Source organism: Balaenoptera physalus (assembly GCF_965194825.1).
Source record: "Balaenoptera physalus genome assembly, chromosome: 5".
Taxonomy (NCBI): domain Eukaryota; kingdom Metazoa; phylum Chordata; class Mammalia; order Artiodactyla; family Balaenopteridae; genus Balaenoptera; species Balaenoptera physalus.
The window spans coordinates 150,521,147-150,542,646 of NC_138884.1; the positions used below are offsets into that span (position 1 = coordinate 150,521,147).

The following is a 21,500-nucleotide window of genomic DNA, read 5'->3' on the forward strand; positions in this document are numbered from 1 at the left end:
GTTTGGAAGGTGGATGGTGGCTCTTAGGAATTCGGCTGGAGCAGCGCGCGGATGTGACGTTTTCTGAGAGGAGGGCTGTTGTAAAGCAACGGGGGTGGTCAGGGGGCTAAGCTGCCTCTGAGAAGCCAAGTGGACATTTCTATGGGCAGATGGGCAGCGCGGCCTGGGTGTTGGGGGAGGTGGGGTCAGCGGTGAACGTTTAAGCGTCTAACTGCACATATACTACGGGTGTGTATACCTACATGTACTGTAGGTCGTACAGCCTCACATCCTCCACCAGTCAAGCGTCTCAGGACTCGGGGAAGAGCCTCTGTTCTTGCACTGTCCTCCCTCGGACAGCAGAACCCCGCCCCAGAGTCAACCAGTGTCCAGTCCCTTGGGCTGAAGAGAGAGGAGCTCTAAAAGTGATGGACGACATCCAGTCACAGAATGAAGGCGTGCTCCGTAGCCCGAGGAAAAGTACAAAGGCAGCAGAACCCAGGCGCGTCCTAGTGAAATGCTGAAACCAAAGCTGAAGGGAAAGCCTTCAAAGCAGCTTGAGGGGGAAAGGACCCGTTACCCTCAAAGTGCAAAACAGCAAGAAAGAACACTGACTTTCCAACAGAAGCGGCCAGAACCAGCAGCCAAGGGAATGAAAACTTCAAACTAAACCACTGTTAGCCAGGACGTCTCGATCCAGCAAAAAGCATGCTTTGAAATGGAGGTCAAATAAAGACGCTTCGAAGAATCCAACTCTGAGAACACTTGTCACCACTGACCCTCCTTTACGGAAACGGTAACTGGTGTTCTTCCAGAAGAACAGTGATCCTTGCAGCCCAGAGGGGCAGGAAGGAAGGAAATGCAGCAGAAAGGTCTATTGTCTGTAAGTCTAATGAAGAGTGACACATAACACGGCAATAATAACATCTCGTTGGGCTCGAAATATATCCAGAGACTGAAACACAGGACAACAGTAGTAGCCCAGGGATTGTGAGGGGCACACGGTGTGTGAGCGGCTGGCCCCCCATGTCCTCTGAGTGGGAGCTTCTACCGTGAAGGGACTTTGCAGGTGGGACTAAGTTAAGGGTCTTGAGATAGGGAGATGACCCTGGATCATCCGAGCGGGCTCTGAGTGTCCTTGTAAGGGGGAGGCAGAGGGAGATTTGACACGAAAGAGGCTGCATGGTGACTTCAGAAGAAAGGAAGCCATCTGAAGAGTGTCCTAAAATTTGCACTCAGGACTTGTTTTAATCATGTGTGCTTAGACAGATGGACACAGATCCCTAGAAATAGGAGGCAGGACCACATGGGGAGGTGGAGGGAGGGGATGGGCATTATTAAAGTATCCTTACGTGCAAAGAGTCTTTAGTGCCCAAAGGCAGGACACGTCCCCTTTAACAGAGGAAAGGGCAGTGGAAAAGCTTTGAAACTTGGCGTGAAGTGTGAGTTAGCCAAGGTCCTTGAATTAAGAGAGATTAAGGCCTGGGACAAGACAGAGGCCCATCTAGGGTTCCACTTGCTGGACTGGAATTTGAAAAAGGGTGTTTGAGGAGACCAGTCTTTGTCTCAGTCACACAGGCCCTCTGGGAGCCCTCAGGGACTGTACTTTGAGAAGTGACATGTGTAGCATGTCCTGGCCACACCTCACGTCGTGGCCTTAGTGCACATGGAAACGTGTGGGAGTCTGTGAGACGAGATTCCTAGCGCTCTCACCTCTGAAGGGGGTGATTTTTAGGTGATGGTTGGACAGTGTATGATCGGTGTGCAGATGGGCCACTTGTTCGGGGCAGGCGCTGCTGAGACCGCTGCGTGAAGTCCAGCCGGTGTGCTGAGCTCTGGGTCCGTCCGTCGTCAGGGCTGGGGCATGGGAGGAGCCCCGTCACGTGGGGTAGCTGGCAGTGCTGTCGCACAGTCCATGGACGCCCCCCGCTGCTACCCAGGTCATCCCAAGGGGCTCCCCAGGTAGCCAGGGGGTCTGGGGGAAGGATTTGTGGCCACCAGGACTCAACAAGGACTAGAAGATGTTGGGCCTGTGTGTCCAGTGGCTGTCCTTGGAGGAGGGCGTCGTCACGGTGAGGCCACACCTGTGCTCCTGGAGAAAGGCGTCTGCCATCGGTCAAGGTTGGTCGAGGGCTCGCCTGCCAGGACAGTGCGTGCTGGAAGGCGGCCAGGTGCCGGGGTGGCCTGGAGAGGCGTGGCCGTCCGTTCGGGGTGGAGCCAACGGTGGGGAGAGGCACCCACTGAGCAAAGTGTCTGGTCGCCGCTGGTCGGTGGAGGCCGTGGTGTTAGCGGTGTTGGATTTCCAGTGTGGAGCCCTAACAGTGGGACCACAGCTGCACGGTGTGGTTTTCCACCGTGAGGGACCCTTAACTTTTACAGGGAAAAGAACGGGCAGAACTAGGCCTTATTTTCTCCCCTCTATGCCCTTATATTGGTTTTTTCTTTCATCCTTTTCTCCCTCTTCATTTATTTCTTCATTTATTTTTCTTTTAGGCTTTTCGTCCCTGTCTCTGGCTGGTAAGAGGACCAGGGGCCCTGCTGGCAGCACCATCAATCTTTCTCCCTCTTCCTTCCCTTAAACAAAAGCCTGTTTTTTCTCAAATAAAACCTGGCCTGTATCTCTAAGCAGGGAAGAACGGTTTCCTTCTCTCCGCCCCCCGCCATATCTGTCTTTGGCTGTATTGGCTGTATTCGCTTGTTTTCTGTGTTCTTGGCGCTCTGGCATTTGGGGCCTTGGTCCTGGAGAGACAGCCCTCCCAGTGCAGAGCCTCCCCACGGTGAACCGGCCCAGAGCCCACAGCCCAACCAGCCCCTCAGCCACTCTCACCCCCCGTGCCGACGTGCCCCCTGCCCCAGACCTCCCCGGGGCTGGGCACTGTACAAGCAGCCCTGCCCCTAGCGCTCAGGCCTGCCAGAATTATTCCAACGGTCCAGTCCTAAACTTGCCGTGTGTACCTGTGCTGCCTCACCCACTCCTTCCTGCGAAAGCCCCAGTTAAGGCTCTGGGCCACGTTCTCTTCACTTCTGCTTCTGCCTCCTGACCCAAACCGATGCTCCTGACGTGGTGGCCCCTTCTCTTGAGAAATGTGAATAATAAATTCTTCCTTCAAGGCAGACGTAGAGAATGGACTTGAGGACACGGTGTGGGGGGGAGGGGAAGCTGGGAAGAAATGAGAGAGTGGCATGGACATATACGCACGACCAAATGTAAAAATAGGTAGCTAGTGGGAAGCAGCCGCATAGCACAGGGAGATCAGCTCGGTGCTCTGTGACCACCTAGAGGGGTGGGATGGGGAGTGTGGGAAGGAGACGCAAGAGGGAGGGGATATGGGGATATATGTACATGTATAGCTGATTCACTTTGTCATGAAGCAGAAACTAACACACCATTGTAGAGCAATTATACTCCAATAAAGATGTAAAAATAAATAAATAAAAACTGAAAAAAAAAAGTTCTTCCTTCAAAGGCAGTTGTCTCCGTTTCTGTCATCTTACCATATCTGATTAAAACAAATCCTGGGCACAAATTTTATTTAATTTAATTAATTAATTTATTTTTTATAAATTCATTTATTTAGTTTTGGTTGCATTGCGTCTTCGTTGCTGCACGCGGGCTTTCTCTAGTTGGGCGAGCGGGGGCTACCCTTCGTTGCGGTGCGCGGGCTTCTCATTGCAGTAGCTTCTCTTGTTGCGGAGCACGGGCTCTAGGCACACGGGCTTAGTTGCTCCACGGCACGTGGGATCTTCCCGGACCAGGGCTCGAACCCGTGTCCCCTGCATTGGCAGGCGGATTCTTAACCACTGTGCCACCAGGGAAGTCCCCTGGGCACAAATTTTAGAACAAAGGTGCAGTGCTGCTCAGGAATGCCAGGAACGTGGCTCTAGAAGCTGGAGGCCAGCAGCCCTCGTGGAGGGAATGTGGTCCCGCCCACACCTTGAACACGCGCAGGGGCTTCTGCTATGGAGACAGGGGCTATAGCGCCAGAGCGGTGGGGACAGTGGGGCCCTGGGCACAGATGGACACAGGCACCACAGGGAGGCCATGGGTCCATGCAGTCGCCTGGGTTCACACAGGGCCTTCATCTGCCCAGAAGGTTTTGTAACATTTGCTAAATGAAGACAAAGTGACCACAGCAGTTCCCACACTCTCTCAGGTCCCCCATCACACTTCCCCTCTGGCTGGGGTGGTGCCGGGGGTGGCACTCTCGAGATCTGGCCAAGGGGAAGTTAAGTTGCGGGAACATGGGTTGGGGGTCAGTGGAGAACACCACGCCCTCCCCAGCCACTTGGTTAGGAAGTTACTGCCAAACATCCTGGCGTAGAAAACAGCTTCCAGGAACACCCGTGGCAACTAACCAGGAGGAAGGAGTGAATCACCCTAACTTGGAAAAGGATTAAACATCCGCTGATTTAACCGGAAACGCTGACATTGACAAGATAACGTGGACCCTAACAGCCAGTGTGACAAGGACATGATGTAAGAAGCTTCGTCAGATCAGCAGGGACATTTTAGATTAGTCATGGCCCAGGAAAAGCACACGACCCTGAGGCTTCCCAGCTTATGGAAGAAACTTGACGACGTTCTCTCCAGCTGTGACAGTAGTCCTAACAATGTATGCGATACAACCAGTAACTAGTTGTCAAGCAGAAAGTCTTGTAAAATAACAGTGACAATTTTTTTCAATCAGTTATGCTGGAGGGACTAAATTATCTTTTTCTTTTCTCCCTGGACAATGATATTGCAAAATTGTTATAAAAAGAGACAATTTAAAATGTAGATGAGGGAATTCCCTGGCGGTCCAGTGGTTAGGACTCTGGGCTTTCACTGCCGAGGGCCCGGGTTCAATTCTTGGTTGGGGAACTAAGATCCCACAAGCCACGCAGCAAGGACAAAAAATTTTTTAAGAACGTGGATGAAAAAAGAATCACAGCGGAGTAGCAGGCAGTTATGAATAAAAGGTGTGGGCTTTTTCTAGATTGTGTGATGTTTGTGCCATTTATCGATATTTTTCATGCTTAATTTGTTGTGATTTTTTTCTCTCATTCTGAATAAGTGTGTTTCTAATTTTATCAAAATAATTCTGCATTTTTTCTTAAAAAGAGTCCCATTGACTTCAGGCTGCCCCACACCTGGGCAGGCCCAGCCCCACATTTACCTGGTGGTACATCGGACAAGTGGAGACGCGCCTGAGGCCGCACAGCACGCCGCCCTCTTCCTGAGACTCGGGCGTCTTCGCCGTCTCAGGGCGGCAGGTGCTCGTGGAGCAGGGCTCAAAGGCCCTCCCCAGAAGGGAAAGGGCTGCCCAGCTGGCCGAGAGGAAACAAAGGAGGCCTTCACCAAGAGCCACCGCTGAGCGGGTGGCAGGACCAGCCAGGTGCGGGGGGGATGCAGACACGGTCCCTCCCAATATTCACGGAGCCTGTCTTTGCGAGTCCGCCTGTTCGCGAAGACCCGCTTGTCCCACCGTCGTCAACGCTCGCGGCGCCTTCGAGGCTGTCCGCAGATGGACGTGCACGGAGCAGCGGCGACGGGCCCTGCCTTCTTGCTTCTGCTCACCCGTGAGCGAGCCCTCTTCCTGCCCCTTCGGTGCCGCGTTTCCGCTCTTGTGCTTTCGGTGGTGATTCTGCGGCTTCCGTGGCCCCCGGCCCAGGGCTCGTCACATCCAGAGTCCTGAGCGCGGGAGGCCGGGACGTGCCCCGCGGAGGAACCCGTGTGCCGGGCGAGCTCCGTCCAGGCCGAGGGACAGCGCTGTCGGCCGGGTCGGTGCTTAACGAGCCAACGATGGTGTCTGTTCACTAAGTGGTCTTTTTGTGTTGACTCATCGGGGAAAACGCCGTGACGAGAGGCTGGCAGGAAGCAGCCGTTGTTTCCCCAGGAGCCGTGGGTGAGAGTTTGCGGAGACCACATAGAGCATGACTTTGAGAATACTGACAATTGACTGTAACCAATAAAAGAATCACCTCCAGAATACATAAAGAACTCCTGCAAATCAATAAGAAAAAGACGCTCAATAGAAAGGTGACCAAGGGCTTCCCTGGTGGTGCAATGGTTGAGAATCCGCCTGCCAATTCAGGGGACACGGGTTCAAGCCCTGGTCTGGGAAGATCCCACATGCCGCGGAGCAACTGGGCCCGTGAGCCACAACTACTGACCCTGCGCGTCTGGAGCCTGTGCTCCGCAACAAGAGAGGCCGCGATAGTGAGAGGCCCGCGCACCGCGATGAAGAGTGGCCCCCGCTTGCCACAACTAGAGAAAGCCCTCGCACAGAAACGAAGACCCAACACAGCCAAAAATAAATAAATTAAAAAAAAAAAAAAAAGAAAGGTGACCAAGACATCTAACCAAGCCTCACAGGAAGAGCTGCAGATGACAGACAGATCCAGGACGAGCTGCAGGCCTCTCTCCCCACCGCCACCGGACAAGAGCCAAAGCCACACAGACATCTCTGCATCCTTACCAGAAAGGCTGAAATTGTGACACTGTTAGTGTCCAGGGTTGGCAAAAGTCTTCCGCATTGCTGGTGGAAGTATGAACTTTTATTTTTGTGTGGATTCTTGGAAAACTGTTTGGCATTATCTTCTACAAGTGAACATAGCACGTCCTACTTCAGCAGACACAAGGACATGTATGTGTGGTATCCAAACACATGGACGAGAATGTTCCCAGAAGCATTTTCCATAACAGCCAAAGTCTGGCACCAACACCCAAGCCCGCTGGTGCAGAAGGACTGAGAGGCAGGACCCCTACAGCGGACCAGACCCTTACATGCCCGTGACCTGAGCAGCAACAAAAAGACCCTCAGTGGAACTCAAGACAAAACGTTGGGTGACACAGGCCAGTCACCAAATAATGCAAGACTGGCTGTTTCTGGGCCTTCCAGGCAGGCTGGCAGGTCTGTGTGTACATTAGTTTGCCTGGGTTCCCACACAAAGCACCACAAGCTGGGTGGCTTAAACAACATTGATTCTCCCACTGATTAATATGCTGAAACTCTAGCCCCCATGTAATGGCATTTGGAGGTGGGCCTTTGAGGATAATTAGGGTTGGATGAGGTCGTGAGGGTGGGGCCCCATGATGGGATTAGTGTCCCCACCCCCATGTGCCAGCACAGCCAAAAGATGGTGTCTGCAGGCCAGGAAGCGGGCCCTCACCAGAACCAACCACACTAGCACCCTGATCTCCAACTTCCAGACTCCAGAACCAAGATAAATAAATGTCTGTTGTTTAAGCTGCCTGTCTGGAATTTTGTTATGTGTCCCAAGCAGAGGTTTAGATTAAGCTTCATCTAGAAGCTGCTAATTATTTTGGAAGGTATTCCAAAGAGGTCAGGGGACGGTTTGGTGGAAGTATGTTTGCCATTTTAGTTACTATGCTGGATCAGAAAGCAGTTAAAGTCTGCAGAAATGGTCAGACGTGGATTTTTCTTTTCCAGATGTTAGACATGTCCTGAAATCCTGCGTCCTTAGAAGTCAGCTGGTTTGGATTATGGGGAGTGGGCTTCAATAGAAACCTCTGCTTCTTACAGGCACCATGGCTGGGTCACAACCCTCCCGGGGCCAAGAAGCAGGTTGGCCTGGGGCTGGCTGGGGGTTGCTGAGGAGAGGAGGAGGAGTGTGGGCAGTCAGGGCCCTGTGGCCTCAGGGCGTGGGGAGGAGGGAGGGGGCTGGCAGCGAGCTAAATGCTCCAGGGCACAGGGGCCCATCTGGGGAGCCCCAGGCGAGGGGATGTCCTTGCCTTTCCACCATCACCGTCCCAGGGCTTTGCACCCCATTTCCCCTGTTTGGATGTTTGTCCTCCTGGTAGCTCAGTCCTGGCTCCTTCCGTCCACGGCCAGGCACTGAGATACCAAGTGGCGTTTCCCGCCTTATTTTTCAGTTTGCGCTTGTCTGTCCGCCCCAGAACTCAGCCCCAGGGTGGGCAAGGGTGCCAGCCCAGCGCCCCGGTGCACAGCCGGTGCTCCAACAGGATTGGGGGCTGAGTCTCCCCCACCCTCAGGGGTTGGCTCCGGTCTTTGGGCCCGGCCCCGGCCCCGCCCTCCCTCTCTCCTGCCTCCGCAGCTCCTCCCAGCAGGCCTAACACACTTCCAGGCATTTCCTCCCTACTACGCCCTCCCCAGGACAGTATCCTCCCCTGGTTGTGTCCCCTGCCCCGTTCTCCTCCTCCTCTGGGGCTCTGCAGCCCCTGCTCACCCTGCCTTGTCGGGGCCTGTCTCGAGGGAGGGCAGCCCACAACGACGCAGCAGGGATCAGGCAGGTCCCCCGGCAGCGCCTTGGCCCACGACGCCCGGCTCGGCGACGCGCATTACAATCCGCGGTCAGGCCCACAGGGGCGGGGACCCCGGAGCGCTGTCGGGCGATGGGGCAGGGTGACCTGCGTGGACGCGACCCCCACACGTCCTCGAGACAACGCTGGTGGGCAGGGCAAGGGCTGGATTCACTGCCTTCCCTGGGAGTGCGGTGGGGGCGGGTCTTTCACAGCGGGGAAGGGTCCGGGAGGCCCGGGGTGGGGTCGCTTTAGGTCGCCCACGAGGTCGGGGCCCGCAGGGAAGGATGCCAGCCCCTCGGGCTTCCCAAGTGAGAGATGATGGGAGGGAGCTCCTCCTGAAAGGAACCACCCCGTCTGTGGTGAGGACAGGGGCCGGGCGCCTGGGGTTGCTCGCGGCGGGGCAGGGTCCACGCGTCCGAAGACCCCGCAGACTGAGCCGCCCATGCACGGCTGGTGGGAGCACACAGGGCAGACAGGCCGTCCCAGCCCCAGAGCCATCTCCATTGCCTTCCTCCTCCACCATGGACGCCCAGACTGGGGCCCAGAGGGCCTGGCTCCTCCCCGGACCTCACCCTGGGACCCCCCCCACCCCGAGACCCCAAACCCTTCCCCGCCCCTCTGACTCCAGACGGGGGCTCCCGAGGGCAGGGCCTGGCCTCCAGACCCCACTCTGGGGACCTGGGGCAGTGCCGCACGTTTGCCGGGTCGCCCTGAGCAACCGCGGGCCGCGAACGGGATCCCGGGGCCACGAAGGAGGCGTCCGTCTGCGCAGGCGCGTGCCCGGGCGCCGCAGGTGCAAACACTTCGCGTCGGTGTCTGCAGGTCGTGTGCCTGCCTCGTCCGGCCACCGGACCTCGTCGGGCCACCGGACCCATCCACCTGCCCGGGAGGCCGCGGAGCTCAGACCTAGGACCTCGGCCCACCCACTGCTCCGCAGGCCCGCCCCGCTCGTGCCCCGCCCCCATCCCGCAGGCCCCACCCCGGCCCCGCCCAAGGGCCGGGACCCCGCCCCAGACCCCGCCCCGCGGGTGCGCGCCTGCGCAGTGACGGCAGGCGCAGTCGGAAGCACAGCGCGGACCGCAGGGCACAGCTGGGGACGGCTGCCCCTCTTGCCCGCAGCGCTGATCCCGCAGTCGTCCTCCACTGGGGCTCGGGCTGCCCTGGCCGGGGATGGCGGCGGCGGCCGAGCCCGGGGCCCGCGCCTGGCTTGGCGGCGGCTCCCCGCGCCAGGGCAGCCCGACCTCCAGCCCGGAGCTGGGCGCCGGAAGCCGCTCGCGGTCGGGGCCGGGGTCCGGGCCAGGGTCGGGGCCGGGGTCCGGGCCAGGGTCGGGGCCGGAGCGGGCGGGCGCTAGGCCCCTGGGCCCCGCCTCGCCGAGTCACAGCTTCAGGAAGGTGACGCTCACCAAGCCCACCTTCTGCCACCTCTGCTCCGATTTCATCTGGGGGCTGGCCGGCATCCTGTGTGACGGTGAGCGCCCGCGACCCCATCGCAGACCCCAGTACCTGGGCCAGAACGGGCACCTCACCTCTGACCTCTGCACTTCCAGCAATGGCCTCCCCAGGATAGAGCCCCTTGCCCCTCGGGGCAGGGGTGTGCCAGGCCCAGACCTCCCCGTGGAGGTGATGTGGACCAGCTCCTGCGGGGGTCTGGGGGCGTCCAGTGGCCGCGGCCCCTCCCCCAGGACGGTGGAAAGATCTGCTCCCTAGGCGCCCTCACCTGGCTTGGGATCCAGTGGGGGAAGAACGTCGCGGCTGCGCAGGGCAGGTGCAGTGACTGGGGATGAGGCCAGCCAACCCTGAGCAGGTGCAAGGGGCAGCAGTGTGGCCAGGCAGGGCTGGCCTCGGCCACTGGCTCCCCTGGGCTGGTGCTGGTCCATTCTCTCCTGGGTGCACACTGCTGCCCACAGGGTCTGAGTGCTGGCGCTGCCCAGGCTCAGACTCCCAGAGAGCTGGGCCAGGCCTGCCACCCCGAGTGTGACATGCCCCAACAGGGCTCACACCCCGCTGCCAAGCCGGCCTGGCTGGGTGAGGAGGCCCTCCCTCCTCTGGCTCCTGGGCAGCTGACACGTGTGCTTCCAGGGTCGGCTCTTCTAGTCCTGCTCATTTCCGCAGGGGATGGGGCGGGGAGCCTCTGCCCTGCTCAGGGAGACAGGCCTTTGGCTCTGGGGACAGACGGAGCACTCAGGCTGGATCCTGCAGAGGAGACCGGGCGCCTCACACAGGATGCCTTCTGCCGGGGGAAGTGGCAGGTCCCCCTCGTGGGTATGGCCTCTTGAAGGTGCGCACTAGGTCTGAGGGGCGAAGAAGCTCATGGAAGGGAAATGGGGGTGATGTGGAGGCCTTCACTGGGCAGCTGTGCGGACATTCTCCCCAACTCTGGAGAATGAGCTGGTGACCTCGGCAAGCAGAGGGGCCTGACAAGGGCATGGGAGGAAGAGCCCCTTCCCCTGCCAGGGTGCACCCAGCATGTGGGGGGAGCAGGGACCATCTGCATGGGTCAGAGGAGGAAGCTGGGTGCCGCCTGCCCGCAGCCGAGCCGGGCTGGGTGCCTCACCCGGCCCCATGCCTCCCCAGGATGGGTAGGGTGCCCCCTTGCTGCCCCTGTGGGCCTTGTGAGCATAGCTCACCACTGTTGGAGCCTCTGGGCTGTCTACTCCCTGGGCGGGGGCAGGTGCAGCCCTCACTGGGCCAGCCACCCTGCCTGCCTCGGGGGGCTGGGGGGATCCTGGTCTATCACAGACTGGCTGTGGTCTGGGCAGGCACATCGTACGTGGGAGGGGTAATTAGGGGTGTATGCAGTTGTGGGGAGTGAGGGAAGGGTGTCCCTGGTGAAGCTGGTGTAGGGGGTAGGTAGAGGTGCAGGAGCTGGCCAAGTGCCCGCCTGCGCCCCCCCCCCCAGCAGAGACTTGAAAGAACTGGGCCTGTGTGTGCGTGTGTGTATAGGGCACTGGACGGGGGACTCTTGGGACACCAGAACACACCGTCATCCAGGATGGTCAGAGCCACCAGGGCCCTGCTCCCCGCTCTGGGCTCTTTGGGGTGGGACAGAGGGTCAGGTTGTCTCCATGCCCTCTCCCTACCCCTATGACTAGGGTTAGGGTTAGGAAGTTTTGGGAGGGTGGGCCCACTGTGATAGGCTATCTGCCCCGTCACAGAATGCTGGCACCCTACCACGGCCCTTGGCGGTCCCACTGGCTGCGGCCTCCCTCCCGCGTGCCAAGACCTGGGGTCTTTTGATTCCTGGGCAGGACAGGGGCCAACTCACGGGGCTCTCATTCCCATAGTCTGCAACTTCATGTCACACGAGAAGTGCCTGAAGCACGTGAAGACCCCGTGTACGAGCGTGGCACCCAGCCTGGTCCGCGTACGTATGGAGCTTGGGCTACTGCACCTTCGGGGGGAGGGTGCGGAGGGTCAGGGAGGCCAGCTTTTGTGGTGAGGAGTCAGGCCGGCATGTCGGATGGGGTGGGCAGTGGCCCAAGCACTGGGGGGCTGGGGTGGGAGTGTTCCCTTGTGCTGGTCTGGGTCCCTGAGCTGCAGACTGCATCCCTGCCTGTGAGCCCCTCCCAGGGCAGCAGCTGGGCCTCACTTCCCGATGGTTCTGACCCTGTCTTCTCCAGGGTCCCTGATACCCAGCACTGCCCCTCCTGCCTGTTGGTGGGCCTCCTCCACCTGTACTTTATCCGGGTGGCCCGAAATGTACCACGGAGGGGAATAGGCCTGGGGGAGGGGTCAGCACCTGTGCAGCTGGATCAGGCCTGGGCAGGACCAGCTGGGGCCTGAGCTGCAGAGGGGGCTGTCTGAGATCACGGCCCAGGCAGCCCTGAGTTGGTCCTGCACAGGGAATGGGGAGGTCAGCATGCAGGGCAGTCCCCAGCAGGACCCCTTGGGAGCACCGAGGGGCTGAGGCACACACAGCATCCTGTTAATCGTGCTCGGGAGGACTGAGGGGTGTATAGCGGTCAGGCAGGTGGCCAGGGCTGCTGATGGGAGCTCCCTGGGACAGAGAGGAAGTGGGGCTTGGGGACCCGGTTGCCAGGCCTTAGGGCCCAGGCTGAGGCCGAGCTCTGCTCCTTCCAGGTCCCGGTGGCCCACTGCTTCGGCCCCCGGGGGCTCTACAAGCGCAGGTTCTGCGCCGTGTGCCGAAAGGGCCTGGAGGCACCCGGGGTTCGCTGCGAAGGTACCGCCAGGAGCCTGCCTGGCTCCTCTGGGGTCTAACTCCCTCCTCACCAGGGACCTGGCCTCTGCTGCCCAGGGTGGCCCAGCCCTCCCTGCGGTCAGGCGGTAGCTCTAGGGTGGGGTTCGGGGATTCTGGAGCTGCCCGCGCGGGGAGGCGGGGAGGCGGGTGCAGGGGACCGCAGGGGCGCAGGCTGCGTGTTGAGGTGGGCCCGGAGGGGAGAGAAGCGGAGAAGCTGGTCCCCATCACGCCGAGGGAGGGGGGACTGCTCCTGTCTCGCACGTCGTACCCCAAAAGGTTAAAGAATGTGCGGTCAGGGGAGGGGCGGCCCCAGACGGGAGCAGAGAGGCCGGCGAGAAGGGGTCTGGCAGGGTCGGTGGGCAGCGGCGACAGACCCCTAACCCTGCCCGCCCCCCAGTGTGTGAGCTGCACGTTCACCCCGACTGTGTGCCCTTCGCCTGCAGCGACTGCCGCCAGTGCCACCAGGACGGGCACCGGGACCACGTGAGTGCGCTGGGCCGGGGGCCAGAGGGCCGGGGAGGTGGGAGAGGCTGCGCCGAGCCTGCTGACAGCCCTCTCCGCAGGACACGCACCTCCACCACTGGCGCGAGGGAAATCTGCCCTCGGGCGCGCGCTGCGAGATCTGCCGAAAGACTTGCGGCTCGTCCGAAGTACTGGCCGGCGTGCGCTGCGAGTGGTGCGGCGTCCAGGTGGGGCGGGGCGGAGGCCCTGGGGGCGGGGCGGGAGAGGCGCGGGTCCGCGTGAGGCGGGGGCGGGGGTCCTGGGGGCGGGGCTGGAGGGAGGTCGGGGCCAAGACCTGTGGGGCGGGCTGCATCGTCCAGTGGCAAAGCGGGATGGGGGGGCGGGGGTCCTGGGTCCTGGGGACAGCTCGTTTCGATCGGGATGTTTTCCGGCTTTTGGGGTGGGGTTCGGTTGTGCAGGGGAGACTCAGGGCTCTCTGGTTGGGGGTGGCGCCACCGGCCCGTGGGAGCTAAGTGTGGGCCCCCGGGGAATCACTGAGGGCCGGCCTGGACCCAGGTCCTCTCCTGTACCAGGACCCCAGGCTCGAGCCCGTGCCCTCTCCCCCAGGCCCACTCGGTCTGCTCCGCGGCTCTCGCCCCCGAGTGCACTTTCGGGCGCCTGCGCACCATGGTCCTGCCGCCGGCGTGCGTGCGCCTGCTGTCCCGCAACTTCAGCAAGATGCACTGCTTTCGGATCTCCGAGAGCGCGGCCCCAGAGCCGGGTGAGCAGGGCGGCGGGGAGCGGGCGTCTGGGGTGGGGGCCGGGCCTTGACTGAGGCCAGCTGTGACCGTCCCACAGGGGAGGGAGATGACAGCGTGGACGGAAGCACCCCCGCCGGCCCAGGTAGAGAGGTGATGGCACTAGAGTCCAGTAAGTGCCCCTTAGCTGTGGCCAGCCCCCCATCCCATGCCCCGTTCCCCCATCCCGTGCCTCGTTCCACGAATTTGCACCCACTTCCCTGTGGCCCAGGCAAGCAGACTCTGAAGATCTTTGACGGCAACGACGCAGTGCAGCGAAACTACTTTCGTGCCATCACCGTCCCCCGCCTGGCCAAGAGTCAGGAGGTGCTGGTAAGAGGGACCCCGCAGCTGCCTCGCAGGCCCGTCCCTGGGGGGCTGCGGGAACCCACGGTGGCCTGGCTCCGCTCACGCCCACCCCCACCCCCCCTCTAAGGAGGCGGCGCTGCGGGCCTACTACATCACGGAGGACCCTCAGGGCTTCCAGCTGCAGGCGCTCCCCGCACCCGCTCTGGCTGGCGACAGCGGGGCCTCGGGAAAGGTCTGGAGTGGTGGGACCACCCAGGAGGAAGGCAGTAGAGGCCCAGGGGCCCGAGACGTTCCCAGCGCCATTCGCGTTCCCGAGGCCTGGGTCATTTGCGCTCTGCCCCGCACCCAGGAGGTCCTGAAGATCTACCCTGCCTGGCTCAAGTGAGACCCAGGTCCCCAGTAGGGTCCGCGGCGGGAGGGAGGGGTGGGGGCTGTGCGACCCCAGCTCCTGAGCTTGTCCCCTGCAGGGTGGGTGTGGCCTACGTGTCCATCTGTGTGACGCCGCAGAGCACAGCCCGGACTGTGGTGCTGGAGGTCCTCCCGCTGCTGGGACGCCAGGTATGTGTGCTGGGCCCGCCCTGCCTGGCGTGGTGGCCCCATGTGGGTCTTCGGGAGGCGGGGTGGGGTGGGGTGGGGTGGGGTGGGCATTAGGGCTGGTCCTGGCCTGATGCCCTGAACTCCACCCCAACAGGCTGAGGGGCGGAAGAGCTTCCAGCTGGTGGAGGTACTCATGGGCAGCAGGCAAGGTGAGCGGGCAGCCTGTAGTCAAAACCCTGACCAGTCCTACCCCTAGGCGCCCGGGGTCCCAGGGCAGGTGCTTTTGGAGGTGGCCGCAGGGCCTGGGGCTAATAGTGGTGTCTCTCAACTCTGCAGTCCAGCGCACGGTGCTGGCGGACGAGGAGCCCTTGCTTGACCGGCTTCGTGAGATCCGGCAGGTGAGTGGGTGTGGACACTGGCCCCTGGGGAACGGCTGGCCTTTGGACATGGCTTCTACCTCGTAGAGAGGGAGTCTGTCTGCCCGTAGGACACAAGCCCATGCTGGCGGGCAGCTAAGCGTCCCGGCCAGCAGTGCCTCCTCTTCGCAAGTTCTCCGTGTGTCCTTCCTCTCCTCTCCTTTCCCATCTCGGTGGCGTTTAGCCCGGGGCGTCTTCCCTTTGGCCCCCTTTGTGGAACGGGGGGTGGGGAGGCCCGTCCCCTAGTGCTCTGCTCAGCGGTCCCCCTCCCCGCAGACGTCCCTGCGGCAGATGAGCCAGACGCGGTTCTACGTGGCTGAGAGCAGAGTGGTGGCCCCACGTGTCTCTCTGTTCGTGGGTGGTCTGCCCCCCGGCCGGTCCCCCCAGGAGTATAGCAGTCTGCTGGACGAGGCTGTGGCCAGCAAAGGTGCGACTGCCTGGGCTGGTCCGGGCGCTTGGCCGGGTGGGGGGCAGGGCGGGCGTCCTGAGGGCGGGTGTGCGGGCTGGGCTGCGTGCCCGGGCTGCGTCCCACTGCTCCCCCGCGCCCCCCAAGCCCTGGCTGAGCCTTTGCCGAGCTGGTTCCTGGCCCAGAGGGTCTCTGTCCTCACCTCTGGGGCCCAGCCCCCATCACCTCCTCTGGAGTGGGGGGGCGCTTCCTGGGAGAGCTGCGCTGTTGGGTGGTGTGAACTCATTCCTGGCCTGGGAGGCCGGGTGGGGCTGCCTGGGATGGCGGCCCTGGGCCGGGGGCCTGGGGGGCAGGTCCCTGGCGTCCGACTGCAGCCTGCCGCCCCGCCCCCCCGTCTTTGCAGCTGGCCTCGTGTCCGTGAGCCACGTCTACTCCACACAAGGTGAGCCGCCCACGGGCTGTGGTCAGGTTGGGTCCAAGGTCACTCCCTGGGGTAGGTGGGGCAGCCGTGCCCTCTTGCTCCGCCTTGTTTAGGACCCGTGGGCCGGGGAAACGGTGGTGTTTCGTTTCCTGGTTCACGGCTGTGATGCTTTTGCTAAAACGTGACTGAGGTGCAGAGAATGCTTTCTCCACAACCTCTTGTGCTCATGGGTTCCGTCTTTTATGGCGGGAAACGTCAGATCTCCCCAGTGGGAGAACAGTACTGTGAGGCCCGACTCCCCTCTGTGGGTCCATAGCAGTTACCAACGTGCTCCGTGCCTCTCGCGGGTCCTGGGGGGTGCGTGTCTGCTCCACCCTGCCTCCAGGTGGCCTTGCTCTGTCCACCCGGCATCTCCTGTCTCCGAGCCCAGCTGTCCTTGGGGGCTCCCCCCGGGGGAGGGAGTCACGCACTGCGGGGACGCCTTGGGACGGGCTGGCCTGAGGTGGGCCGTGGCCAGAACGGGGGCCATTCGGCCGCGGGAGGAGGCGAGGCCCCAGCCCAGACACCGTGTGGGTGGGGGCAGGACAGGTAACCGAGCTCACGGCCCACCTGCCACAGGTGCCGTGGTGCTGGACGTGGCCTGCTTTGCGGAGGCCGAGCGGCTGTACATGCTGGTCAGGGACACGGCTGTGCACGGCCGGCCGCTGACCGCCCTGGTGCTCCCGGACGTGCTGGTGAGTGGCGCCGGGGCGGGGCCTGGGGCCATAGCTTCCACGGCCAGATTGTCTAATACTTTTGGTCAGCTGGAGCAAAGTCCGAGTCGGTGTGCACGGCTGATTCACACCGAGGGAGGGGCCCGAGGTCCGATGGTGAGAGGCCTGCACGCTGGCTGACTGGCCCTGCAGCGGCCGCCTCTTAAGGGCTGGCCTGTGTTTGTGACTGTGTGTGCGGCCCTCGCAGGGTCGTGGGCCCTGGCCCCGCTTTTCCCGCCCTGGAGGCCTCTGGAGCCCTGCTCGCACCCTGGGCCTCCTCCGGCCAGTAGGTGATGCTCCCTGACCCTGGAGGCTGTCCTAAAGCCCCAGCAGTGCCCCAGGCCCCGCCCTGCGCTGTGTGCCCTAGTAGCAGCTTCTGCTCCTTGGCCCTGCTGGCCCCCAAGGAGCCCCCGAGGTGACCTGACCCCAGTTCAGGCCCAGCAGAATTAGAGCAGAACGAGTTCAGGGTCTGTGCCTGGGCGGGCCACGCCTTCAGGCTTCTGCTGCCCTGTCCTACCGTCCAGACAAGGGGGCGGCCACCGCAGGTCAGGGTCCCCCTCCGCCGGCTCCACGGGCAGAGACGGGTGGGTGAGGCCGACACGCGCTTCCTCTCTCCCGGCAGCTGCCTGCCCTGGGGTGAGCAGGTAAGTGGTGCCCGCAGGCAGCTCGGCCCGGTGGCTCACACGTCACCCCAGCGTGTCCTCGGCCTTGAGCCACGGCCGAGCCCGTGTGCGGCCGCTGCCCGCTGTGTCTGCGCCTGTTTGTCTCCTGTCACCCAGCATCCCCCATCGCGGGGACCCCAGCCCCCGTCCTCACCACGTGGGGACCCCTGCTCCCTGCCCACTCTCGCGGGCGCTGTTTCTGCCGTTGTGTTTGGGGGCGGGCTTTGTCCCGTGGCCCAGGGGAGGTGTGGGGCCGCCCTGTGAGTCGGGCTGCTCCTCCTGACTGCCGTGTGGGTGGGCGGGGGCCTGGCAGCGGGGTGGCTCTGAGAGGGGCAGGCGGGGTCCTGCGTGGGCTTCCAGCCTAGGCTCGTGGGCCACGTGGGTCAGGCGGCGGGCGTGGTCTGAGGACACGTGGCGTGGCAGCTGTGGCGTGGCCGATGTGCTCAGAGCTCCAGGCTGGCCAGTGTCTTCCTGCCCCACTGGCCAGGGGTCTGTGGGCGCCCCTTCTGCTGTGGGATGCAGCCCGAGCAGGCAGTGGAGAGGTGGGGTGGCCGTGTGGCCTTTCTCTGGAGGGGCCGGCCCCAGACTGGCTCAGGCAGGTGGGCTGAGGGTCAGGGGCTGCCACTGCCAGGCCGCGTGCTGGGGGAGGCCCGGCTCTGTCTCCGGGGGCCGGCCAGCCCACCCTAACGCAGCCCCATCTGTCAGCACCTGAAGCTGCCCCCAGACTGCCGCCCCCTGCTGGTGTTTGTGAACCCCAGAAGCGGAGGCCTCAAGGGCCGCGACCTGCTCTGCAGTTTCCGGAAGCTGCTCAACCCCCACCAGGTCTTTGAGCTGACCAACGGGGGGCCGCTGCCCGGGTGAGCCTGCCAGAAGGGGTGCCTGCCCGTGCCCGCCCCCCGGCCAGCAGGAACAGGTTGGGGTTCGGTGGGTTGGAAGCCTCGAGGGCACCCTGGGTGGGGATGAGCTGCGGCCCCTCCTGCCCCGGGGGTGACCTCCTGTCCCTGCTTGTTCGCGGCCGTGGCCAGTGCCGGGACACGTCCTGTCTCCCTGCCGCCAGGTTCCATGTGTTCTCCCAGGTGCCCTGCTTCCGGGTGCTGGTGTGCGGCGGGGACGGCACCGTGGGCTGGGTGCTTGCCGCCCTGGAGGAGATGCGGCACCGTCTGGCTTGCCCAGAGCCGGCCGTGGCCATCCTGCCCCTGGGCACAGGTGGGGCCAGCTGGCACGCTGGGGGATGGGGCCCCGGCTTGGCGGGGCGTGGGGTGGCCGTGGAGAGTCAGCGTGTGTCTTGCCGGTGTCCAGGGAATGACCTTGGCCGGGTCCTCCGCTGGGGGGCGGGCTACAGTGGAGAGGACCCGTTCTCCGTGCTGGTGTCAGTGGACGAGGCGGACGCCGTGCTCGTGGACCGCTGGACCATCCTGCTGGACGCTCATGAGGCCGGCGGTGGGGAGAACAGCGTGGCAGACGCAGAGCCCCCCAAGGTACCGGTGTGCCCGGGAGGGGGTGTGGCACCCGGCGGGTGTCTCTCTACCACGTCCGTCCAGGTGTTCGTCCTCGTCCCAGCCATGCCTTGGCGTTGGCGCCAGCGCTGTCCCCTCGTGGACACGGGTGCCGGGCCTGAGGATGGCCGGCTCAGAACCTGAGTGTGGGGCAGTCACTGGACAGAGCAGCTCTGTGACAGGAGGCCAGGCCCACTGCGGGGGCGGCGGGGAGCATCTGGTGGGGGCCGACCGGGGCCAAGGGAGAACGCGTCTTGTTCTCAGATCGTGCACATGAGTAACTACTGTGGGATTGGCATCGACGCGGAGCTAAGCCTGGACTTCCACCAGGCGCGAGAGGAAGAGCCCGGCAAGTTCACGAGCAGGTGCCATGGGGCAGGGGTGGGCGTGGGGCTGGCCCTGGCGACCCTGTACTTCCTGGGGGTTCACCAGCAGTGGCCGGGGGCTGGGGCGCCCCGTGACTGTAGGTCCCCCGCCAGGTTCCACAACAAGGGCGTGTACGTGCGGGCCGGGCTGCAGAAGCTCAGCCATCCCCGCGGCCTGCACAGGGCGCTCCGGCTGCAGGCCGAACAGCAGGAGGTGGAGCTGCCCAGCATCGAGGGGCTCATCTTCATCAACATCCCCAGGTGCCCGCATGCGGGGCTCCCGGGGCCCCGGCTCCCCTCCAGCCTCCCGCCCGGCCTCCCTCTGACCTGTGTGCCCCTCCCTCTTGGTGCAGCTGGGGCTCGGGGGCCGACTTGTGGGGCTCCGACAGTGACTCGAGATTCGAGAAGCCGCGCATGGATGACGGGCTGCTGGAGGTGGTGGGGGTGACGGGCGTCGTGCACATGGTGAGCGCGGGGGCAGGGGACCGGGGGTCTGGGCTGTGGCGCCGCGGCCCGCTGAGCTTGGCTCCCCCTCTCCCCAACCAGGGTCAGGTCCAGGGTGGGCTGCGCTCCGGCATCCGCATTGCCCAGGGGTCCTACTTCCGTGTCACCCTCCTCAAGGCCACCCCTGTGCAAGTGGACGGCGAGCCCTGGGTCCAGGCTCCCGGGCACATGATCATCTCGGCCGCGGGCCCGAAGGTACGCCCGGCGTGGGGTGGGCAGGGGGCTTGCTGCCGGCAGGCCTCGGCTGCACAGAGCGGCTGGCATGGCCTTGGTGCCCGGCAGTCCTGCTGCGGCTGGTTCTTCCCTGACTCGGGGAGGTCATGGGGCTGGATGAGGCCAGCCAGCCCTTAGGGAGCCCCTTCCCCACAAACCGCGGTCACAGCATGCCCCGCTCTTTCCCCTTCTGTAAGATGGGCTGAGATGGCAGCAGCCGTCCTAGGACCCGGCACCAGGTGGCCTGCAGTATTGCACAGCCCTCAGACCTTGCCTGTCTCGGGACAGGTCCACATGCTCAGGAAGGCCAAGCAGAAGCCCAGGAAGGCGGGGACCCCCAAGGATGTGCGAGCAGATGGGGCGCCTGCCCGAGGGGGACTCCAAGTAGAGGCGGGTCCTGGAGCAGCGCTCGCTGGTGGGTGTACTCGCCCACAGCCCTGACCGTCCCCGTGCCACACAAACTGCTGGGTGGGCAGTGGGCACTTTGTACCAGTGATGGGTGGGCACGGGGCTCTCCGGGGCCCAGGCCACTGTCCTGGAGGGCACGCACTCCTCCCCGGGCCCCTCTGGCTGCTCCTACAGGGCAGCTGGCTCCCTGGGCCCTGGGGTTGCCCGGCACAGACACGGGACACCCTGGCCACGAGCTCTTTGGCCTCCCCTCTCCACTGAGGGCTGTCCTGGGGGACATGCCTCTCCAGGCCCGGGTGGTGTCTGGCCGGCCCAGCCGGAACCTGGCTGGTGGCCCCGGAGCGACAGGGCTGGGACGGGAGGGCCCCGAGGAGGCCAGGTGGTGCCCAGGAGGTAGCAGGAGCCTGGCTGGGAGCCCGGAGGAAGTGAGGAGAGCGTGCAGCGGGAGCGGCTTTAATCAGCAAGGTCGACGCAGCACACGATCGTCGCGGCACTCGGCCTCCCACTCGCCGACAGTCAGCACACGGGTGCCGTGTCCGCTGCTGGGCAGACGGGACTCGTATGGTCTCCGTGCTTCTCCACGTGGAGACTTGGCGACGCAGGATGCAGACGTGGCTGTCTGGCGGGCCACTCGCAGAGCCCCTACCACAGAGCCCCCGAGTTTAGCCGGCCCAGAGTCCCGACTTGGCCCCCTGAAAAGCCCGACCCCAGCTGCCTGGGAGCCCCCAAAGCCCCAGAGAAGGGTCCACAAGCCCCTCTCCTGATTGTCTGGTCTCTTTGCCTTTGGCGCTGTCTTGCCGCTGGGCCCTCGCACCCTGGGTGGTGGCCTTGCCCTGACATTCGGCCTCAACCTCGGACACGGCCCTGCCCAGCCTTGTACCCGCCAAGCTTGTGCCAAAACTGCCCAGACACGTGCATCGGAACAGCCGTGGGTGGCGGCCCGTCCTCGCCACGTGCCTCTAGTAGCTGGTGTGTGTCCCCCAGGTTTGCGTCCCGGGGGGCGGCATTAGCTTTTGCTTTGCGGGCCCCGTTGGTCGATAGGAACTGTCTTGTAAATTGTGGTTCAGGTGGACGTGTCCTCTGTGTGTAAGCGAGTGTGTGCGCCCGGAGGGGCTGTGCGCGCTCTGCACCCCCTCCCTCATGTGTAACTTATCACCTGAAGGTGACCGTAATTTATATCTGGGACAAATATAGTCTGGGCATCCTGTCCTGCTGCCGTCTCCTGCGTCTGTGCCTGAGGCCAGTGTGTTGGGGGAGGAGGGCTGGGATGTGGGGGCCGGTTGGGCAGCCCAGCAGCTGCCAGGGCCCTCTGCCCGCGGGACGTGGGCTG

At 63.1% G+C, this 21,500-nt stretch overlaps 1 protein-coding gene and 1 long non-coding RNA gene across 2 annotated transcripts; one reads left to right on the forward strand and one right to left on the reverse strand.

Annotated features, from left to right (window-relative positions):
* Positions 1-2,597: 2,597 nt before the first annotated feature.
* LOC309661200 lies at positions 2,598-11,520 on the reverse strand. The gene is made up of 2 exons (XR_014263896.1): positions 9,963-11,520; positions 2,598-5,962 (listed from the first exon to the last, which is right to left on the reverse strand). It is a non-coding gene; the product is annotated as an uncharacterized lncRNA (long non-coding RNA).
* Positions 9,282-21,383, forward strand: DGKQ (diacylglycerol kinase theta). The gene is given in 24 exon segments (XM_082462583.1): positions 9,282-9,713; positions 11,530-11,609; positions 12,326-12,425; positions 12,841-12,926; positions 13,007-13,132; positions 13,512-13,665; positions 13,743-13,814; positions 13,914-14,014; positions 14,118-14,371; positions 14,458-14,548; positions 14,682-14,736; positions 14,864-14,925; positions 15,220-15,370; positions 15,753-15,791; positions 16,389-16,504; positions 17,890-18,041; positions 18,242-18,390; positions 18,484-18,662; positions 18,945-19,045; positions 19,160-19,306; positions 19,399-19,510; positions 19,592-19,744; positions 20,051-20,125; positions 20,127-21,383. Coding segments are annotated over 24 exon segments (2,877 nt in total). The 5' UTR covers positions 9,282-9,415; the 3' UTR covers positions 20,151-21,383.
* The last annotated feature ends 117 nt before the right edge of the window (positions 21,384-21,500 follow it).